The sequence below is a fragment of the Chrysochloris asiatica genome, unplaced genomic scaffold, assembly GCF_000296735.1.
Source record: "Chrysochloris asiatica unplaced genomic scaffold, ChrAsi1.0 scaffold00007, whole genome shotgun sequence".
NCBI classification, from domain to species: Eukaryota; Metazoa; Chordata; class Mammalia; order Afrosoricida; family Chrysochloridae; genus Chrysochloris; species Chrysochloris asiatica.
Window position 1 is genome coordinate 26,913,163 of NW_006408525.1, and position 7,635 is coordinate 26,920,797.

Genomic DNA, 7,635 nt, shown 5'->3' on the forward strand with positions numbered 1-7,635 from the left:
AACTGCACAATAAATACCATCAGAGTAAATAGAGAAAATACAGTTTTGAAGTTGTCCAAGAATTCAGTTTGTTTGCATCCATGATCAACACTCACAAAAGCATGAGTCAAGAAATCAAACTACATACTGCATTAGGCAAATCAGCTTCAAAGGATAAATTAATAATAAAAAAAGATAAAGTGTTAAAGATCAAAAATATCAATTTGACGACTAAGGTGCACCTGACCCACATCACGGTGTTTTCGGTTTCCTCACAGGCATGTGAAAGTTGGACAATGACTATCTTAGTAGAATCGACACATTTGAATTATGGTGTTGGAGAAGAGTATCAAAAGTTCCATGCACTGCCAGAAAAACAAACAAATCTGTGTTGGAAGAAATACAGCTTGAACACATCTTAAAAGTCAGGATGGCAAGACTTTGTCTCTCGATAATTTGGACATGTTATCAGGAGAGACCAGTCCCTGGAGAAGGACATCTTGCTTAGTAAATTAGAGGGTCAGAAAAAAAAAGGAAGATCCCAACCAGATGGATTAACACAGGGGCAGCAGCCATATGAGAACAGAGTGGTCACAACAGTTCTGAGGATGATGCAGGACTGGGGAGTATTATGTTCTGTTGTGCATAAGGTCACTATGAGTCAGAACCAGTTCAAAGGCACCTAACAACAACAACAAAAGTTCCTTTCCTTCTCTCTCCATGGTCTCTCTGTCTCCAGTCAGCTTTTACACCCCAGACTGTGCCTCTAAAATGCACCACTGTCCTAATCACTCTTTCATTCCCACCCACCTCCATCTTATTATCTCTTACCAAGCTCCTAATAGATCGTCTTTCTTTCTCACCCAGTCCTACCAACTTCTATAATTCATCACTTCTCATTCTATATATACAGCTGCCAGAAATATCATATAGCAACCGTGTTATAAGACAATCTCAACACATTCAAAAAACCAAAAAAACTTCAAAACATTGTCAAGTATAGTTCTACCTACATACCTTGCAATTTTGTCTTTCATTACTGTACATATTCTCTTCTAGGAACCCTAAGCATACCTTCTGGTTTCTCATCTTCTTACCAGGCAAAGTTCATGCCTGGAAAAAATTTCCCTCCTCCCAGACCTGCATAGAATTCAGAGATGAGACAAGTAGGGGAACATGCTCTTACTGTTTGTTGGAGGGGATAACGAGCAGTGAGTGGTCTTTCTTGGAATTCTAGCAAATGAAATGCTGACAAGGTTATGGTAAAACATTATAGACCTCAAGAAAAAGAATAAAGTTTAAAAGGTGGGGAAATAAGGAAAGAGGTCAGTTTCATTTAAGAGTCCTTTGGGCTCTTTTCCATCTGGCAGCAGCCCTCAGGGTAAGCCGAGGTGTGTGCTTACAAGTACATCCGAGAACTATGGAGGAAGGAACTGTCTGATGTGATGTGATTTCTCCTGCAGGTCTGCTGTTGGCAGTACCACCAGCTCTCTGCGCTGCACAGAGCCACACCATCCTACCCAGAACATAAGGCACATAGACTGGGATACAAGGCCAAGCAACGTTATGTCATCTATTGGATTCGCGTGCATAGAGGTGGCTGCAAACGCTCAGTGCCTAAAGGTGCAACCTATGGCAAGCCTGTCCATCATGGTGTTAACCAGCTGAAGTTTGCTAGAAACCTTCAGTCTGTGGCTGAGTAGCGAGCTGGATGCCACTGTGGGGCCCTTAGAGTTCCCAGTTCTACTGGGTTGGTAAGACCCCACATACAAATTATTTGAAGTTGTACTCATTGATCCATTTCATAAAGCTATCAGAAGACATCCTGACACCCCATGGATCACCAAGCCAGTCCACAAGCTCAGAGAGATGAGTGGTTTGACATCTGCAGGCCGCAAGAGCTGTGGCCTTGGGGAAGGCCACAAGTTCTCCCACACTATTGGTGGTTCTCACTGGGCTGTTTGGAGACGACGCAATACTTGCCAGCTCAAGTGTTACCATTAGTATAAGCAATGTTTATAAAACTCATGCCTAATCAACAGTTTAGGATAGTCAATGTCTACTTAAAAGTGTTCTTTGTCTATTAAAACAATAGTTTTCTGCAGATCGTTTCATGAATGCATTGTCAAATTATGAAAGTGTAAGTGTGATAATGTTTGAAGACAGTAAGTGACTAGTGTATCTTATTTCTAGTAAGGTAAATTCTTTTGATTTTTCTTTAAGAATCTTACTAAGGAGTTACCTGTCAATGTTTAAAAATGGCATAGTGTGTGGTATAATAGGTGTAAAATAAGTTATTTAAAAGGAGCTTTGAAATTAGCTCTTTCTGTACACTTTAGTGCATGTGCTAAAACCTACAGTTTGATTAGCATTATATGCAATGCTCTGATAGCTTCAAACGGTTGGAGTTTTGGTTTTCCTTGTTTTTAGAGTTTAACAAAGGTAAATTCACACCAGCTTTCTTTAAAAAGGTGGATTTTGTTTGCATGTTTGTAAGATTGGAGGAGACTATCCAAACCTTTTGTCATGATCTTTTGCAGAAAAATAATAGGGTCAATTAGAGTCCACATTTTTACATTGCATCTATTCATATAACTGCAGGTTTTGAAAAGGAAAAAAATTTAATGCCACCTTTTTAGAACACTGCAAGAACTTTCAAATGCAACAAATCTGAAATAGCAACCTAAAGAGAGTTGCCTTGGTCTCCATGGTATCATCAAAGTTGAAAGCTTATTCAATCTCCATTTCAGGGATATGTAGAATCCTAGATTTGATAAAATGTCTGCAGTGGTATTTACACTGGGAATCCAGGTGAGGTGCTGTGGGTTAATGTGCTGGACTGTGAAGTTGGTTTGAACAATAAGATCAGTAATTCAAGTTCAACAGCTGCTCCTTGGAAACCCTATATAGAGTCGTTATGGGTCACAACCAACTCAATAGCACTTAACTACTTCAAAACACAAATTTAACATTATGTGAAGGAAACAAGGCAATTATTTAACCTTGAGATGTACAAGCTAGGATATGAAGTTAACTCCCTTGGGTTCATTAATAAATACCTTTCAGATGTTTGAGAACAGATGTGCAGTCTTAGTTTTTTTTTATCTTAATTGTGACTATTTGGGCCCTCTATCCTTTTTAGTGAAAATAAAAAGATTAGCTATAAAAGCAAATTGGTCAGCCCAATCAACCTTAAATTAGCTTTGGTAGGCAACTGTATCTAGTCCGATAAAGCTATTGAATCTTGTTCTGAAGGTTCAAATTCCACTGTAGCTTGCTTAGCCCTGGGCCTCCCTATTCCACAAACAATTTAGCAATTGTGTGCCCAGCTTGTAAACATACTACCATTTTGTTGGGTTTGTCTATGGAACATCTAAACCATCCCACCATGAGTGTATAGGAAATACAGAATTGCCTCAGTTCTCAAATGCTGAGTTGGCTGATGAAAGTTTAATTTTATTATCTGATGGCATGTTTCCAGGAACCAATGTCCCCATATTAAAGGACACATGGCTCAGTTATGATTTCTAGAAAACATTTGTAGCAGATTCCATAAATAAAACCTCTTCTTTCCTAAATTCTATTTTCAAAAGTTATGTTCTGATTGTGTGTAGAAGCTGTACATCTAAAACAATAAATGTCTATTAAATAAACAAACAAAAAGAAAATGTCTTTTGACAAGACAAACATAACATGATGAATCCGTTTGACCAGAACAAATTTTAGTCCAGTTTAAATTTAGTCCAATACCAGCTGTCCTATGGAGAACCATAAATCTGATAGCGGACCTTAAGACTTGGGAGGTATCAGTACTAGTTCTTTATGAATGGGAAGGTAGAAAGAGTAAACCAGAGTTCTAAGGACCTAAGAATGTCCCCTGCTTAGATCTGACAGAAGTGGGGTGTTCATGATAATCAGAGTAGAGAAAAAGGGTGGTCAGAACCTGTATCAAGAGGACCCAGAGTATGTGGAGCTATGTTGTTGTTAGGTGCCTTCCAGTTGGTTCCGACTCACAGGGACCCTGCATAAGGTTTCTGAAGAGCGGCTGGTGACTTTGAACAGCCAACCTTGTGGATCGAACCAATCTTGTGATTCAGTGCATTAACCCACAGCACCATACCAGGACTCTGTGTGGGGGGTCTAACCATCAACAAAGGTGTATTTTGAGGGAGAAGCAGATACCTATATTGGTGTTGCAGGCACAATGTGGAGAGACTGAAAGGATATAATTGCTGCTCTTTGAGAAGCCTCTACAGAGAGGCAGAGGTGAAAGCTGATCTTCAGAAAATTTAGGAGATGGGAGCAGGGAATTCCAGTTTAATGGGGATGACATGGGAGATGGCAATGAGGTGTTTGAAGGATTCTAAGTGTTTCCAAAGGCCCTACAGCCGATTCAAAATCAGTGCAGGTGTTGAAGGCCAGCTTTCTGGATGGTCACTCACTGGTGTGGGCCTCATAAAAACGTGTCATTTCCTCCTCACCAGTATGACCAGGGAGCATAATGGCTGGGCCCAGTCTTTTAAGACATTCCATCCTCCTATTGAAGGGCTATTTTTATGAAACAGTTATGATGAGCTGTTTAAAGTACATAAATATGAGTGAGAGAGAGATTTACTATGCCAGGGAAATAAAGTTTATTGGAAATTAAATGAGGTGGCCCCTTGCATTCCAGACAATACCAAAGAGACAAGGAAAGCCAGAAGCACAATACCTATGGGAAACACCCTAAAATAATGGATAATATCTAGAGATGAGGTTTTAAGGAACTAGCTTTAGAAATTAAAAGACTTAACCTTTAGCACAAAAGAGCTTTCCAGACGTAATAAATTGATTATGTGTGACTCCTGTTGAGTCTGGAAGGCAGGCATGACACAGATTTCTAAATGAATACGGAGCTTCAGCAAAGGAAGGTTCCAACGATCTTTCCTATGCTTGAACTAAATGGCTTCATGGATGTCTTCAAAGAGGATTCAAGCTTCTAAATTAACAGCGACGTGACTGAGAGCTGCCACAGGGTCCAGAGGAATTGCCACGAGCATTGGAGGTGGAACAAGGGTTGGAGGGAAGCCTGGGGAGACACAAAGGTTTAGACTGGGTTGTGGATGGGAGTGGGAAGAATCCTAACGCACACACAACACCTTGAGTTCAATGAAACAATTGATGAATTGATAATGTTTACAGTTAGTTAACATCAAGTTTGCTTCATATAAATCCTTCTTCTTTCTCCAAGATTGCCTTGTGCAAAGGTGGAAGGGGTTTCTTACATGGTTCTTTGAAAAATACTCTCCCATCCTATTGAGCTCACATAGAATTTACCACAACTTTTTCTGTCCTATGGTTCTGAGTAGCAATCTCTTTACCTTGTTAGCTCTCTGAGGCAGGGACTACATTCCCTTCATCTTTATACCTGCCACATTTCCATAAATTTCACAGATCACTGTATACATAGTAGATAGTTCATCAATGCATATTGTTTGGTGAGATGAAAATATGGCTGGCATATGAGTACCGATAATGTCTTGTAGTCCCACCTGACATGTTTTCCCAGAAATCTTTAGCATCATACTCACTTGCTGTCCTCACTCTCCAACAGGCTCCGGTATGTGTTGATCTCACTCTCCAGGCGTGCCTTGACATCCAGCAGCACCTGGTACTCCTGGTTCTGACGCTCCAGGTCACAGCGGATCTCAGACAGCTGGGACTCCACGTTGGTGATTGTGTTCTGCACCTGGGACAGCTGAGAGCTGTAGCGTGCCTCAGTCTCCGTCAGTGTGTTTTCCAGAGAGTCTTTCTGTGATGCGGAAGACCAAAAATAAATAAGTCGATATTCAGACACAGGCTTCTTTAAACAATTTCTCTATGTTGTTACCAATAAGTCATAAGCTGCAAGAATTAAGCAGTGTTTGTGATCAGAAGGGACCCCAGAGACTCAATTCCCTGGTTTTGCATTTCTAAGGAGGACATCTGAACAGTACTTACCAGGTTGTGCTGGGCCTGCAGCTCAATCTCCAGGGAGCTAACAGTGCGTCTCAGCTCCATGATCTCAGCCTGGCTGGACTGCAGCTGCTCCGAGCTGGATGCCACCTGCTTGTTCAGTTCCTCAGTCTGAAACAGCCATAGGGGAGAAGATAGGGTCAGACCCTGATTTAAATGCCAAGTAGGGGCCTCAATTCCTGGGTGGCCAGTTGCTTAGATGCCCACCTGTTTGGCAAACCATTCCTCCACATCCCTGTGGTTGTTCTCCACGAGGGCCTCATATTGAGACCTCATTTCATTCAGCACACGGTTCAGGTCCACATTGGGAGCAGCATCCACCTCCACGTTGAGGCGCTCACCAAGCTGGCTTTTCAGGGCATTGACTTCCTGAAGGGATAAAGGAAAGAAAGAAAGAAACACAAGACAAGAAGTCTATAAATAAACTCTATTTGATAGAGTCCAATGTGGTGGAGAGAGGATTGTACTGGAATATAGAAAACAGTTGATATAAAAGTCCATTGTTAACTTTGACAAGTCAAACCTCCTGTCTCTTTTCTTCATCTCTATAATGAGGATGCTTGGTTCAATGATAGCTAAAGTTTCTTCCCACTCCAGGATTTTATTGCATCTTTTTGATCTTCCTACTGCTCACTGTAAGCCTGGCCTAGTACATGGTTTACAATCATTGCTATGTAAGTATAAAGAGTCCAGTTTGACTCTCCTCTTTCATTTCATAGAACTCTCTTACCTGCTCATGGTTCTGCTTGAGCTGCAACAGCTCCTCCTTCAGAGACTCCGCCTGGGACTCCAGGTCGGATTTGCACAGGGTCAGCTCATCCAGCATCCTGCGCAGGCTGTTGATGTCAGCCTCCACCAGCTGTCTCATGGAGTGTTCTGCCTGGTACCTGTCCACACAGACAAAAGTCAAAAGAGGTTTAAAAAAAAAAAAAAAGACTTTGTTTCCTGAGCTTTGCTTGGCTGATATGATATCATCCATTGTATTGGGAATTATTTTGAATTTTTAAAACATTTTGAAAGGAAAAGAAATACAGATGTACAGAATGAGAACATTTTTTCTCTCATACCCATTAAGAAGGTATTCATGAAGTACGTAAGTTTACTTTTATCCAAACATTATTGGTTCTAAGAACCCCATTCAGATTTCTATCAGCTAAGCCTAACAGTCTTTCTTTACTTTAAGTAAGTAAACTTCATAAGCCAACTAATAATTGTCCTAATGTGCTCTTAACCTTGATTTTATCATCTGTAAAATGGAGACAAAGTGACATTTTATAGGACTGGCCTGGAGATAAAGAAGTTGCAAAACTGAAATCACACTGGAAACTCCAAGGTTCCATAAAAAATCCAAAGGACTCAGGGCTGTGATTGTCTTAGCTGGAATAATTCAAAGATTCTCTGAAAGCAATGGGTATTATCTCCTGTTTTGTGATGGGATCATTTCTTTCTAATTACTGAGTATGACTATCCTTCATGAAGAGATCAGAGTGAAATTCACTTCTTAACTTGGTCTGACACAAGTAAAAAGAGAAAGAACGGTGGTTTCTTACACTCTTTCAAACAAAACTTAAAACCCAGCATCTGAGAGCTATGGGGACTTTAGAAGATATCTAACTCAGGATAAAAAAATAAAAATAAATACTCCCAATCTTATCCTAGATA

The 7,635-nt window shown here is 40.5% G+C and overlaps 1 protein-coding gene and 1 pseudogene across 1 annotated transcript in view; one reads left to right on the top strand and one right to left on the bottom strand.

The window, feature by feature from the left end:
• Positions 1–1,983, top strand: part of LOC102840137 — a 3,690-nt pseudogene extending 1,707 nt beyond the window's left edge.
• A 2,979-nt stretch (positions 1,984–4,962) lies between these two features.
• The window catches only part of LOC102840506 (keratin, type I cuticular Ha4-like), a 15,311-nt gene continuing 12,638 nt past the window's right edge, over positions 4,963–7,635 (bottom strand). Inside the window, exons 2-7 of the mRNA XM_006833686.1 lie at positions 7,429–7,484; positions 6,704–6,860; positions 6,181–6,342; positions 5,959–6,084; positions 5,550–5,770; positions 4,963–5,047 (exon numbers count right to left, since the gene is read on the bottom strand). Of these exons, the coding sequence (XP_006833749.1) occupies positions 4,963–5,047; positions 5,550–5,770; positions 5,959–6,084; positions 6,181–6,342; positions 6,704–6,860; positions 7,429–7,484 (807 nt within the window). The remainder of the gene's footprint in view (positions 5,048–5,549; positions 5,771–5,958; positions 6,085–6,180; positions 6,343–6,703; positions 6,861–7,428; positions 7,485–7,635) is intronic.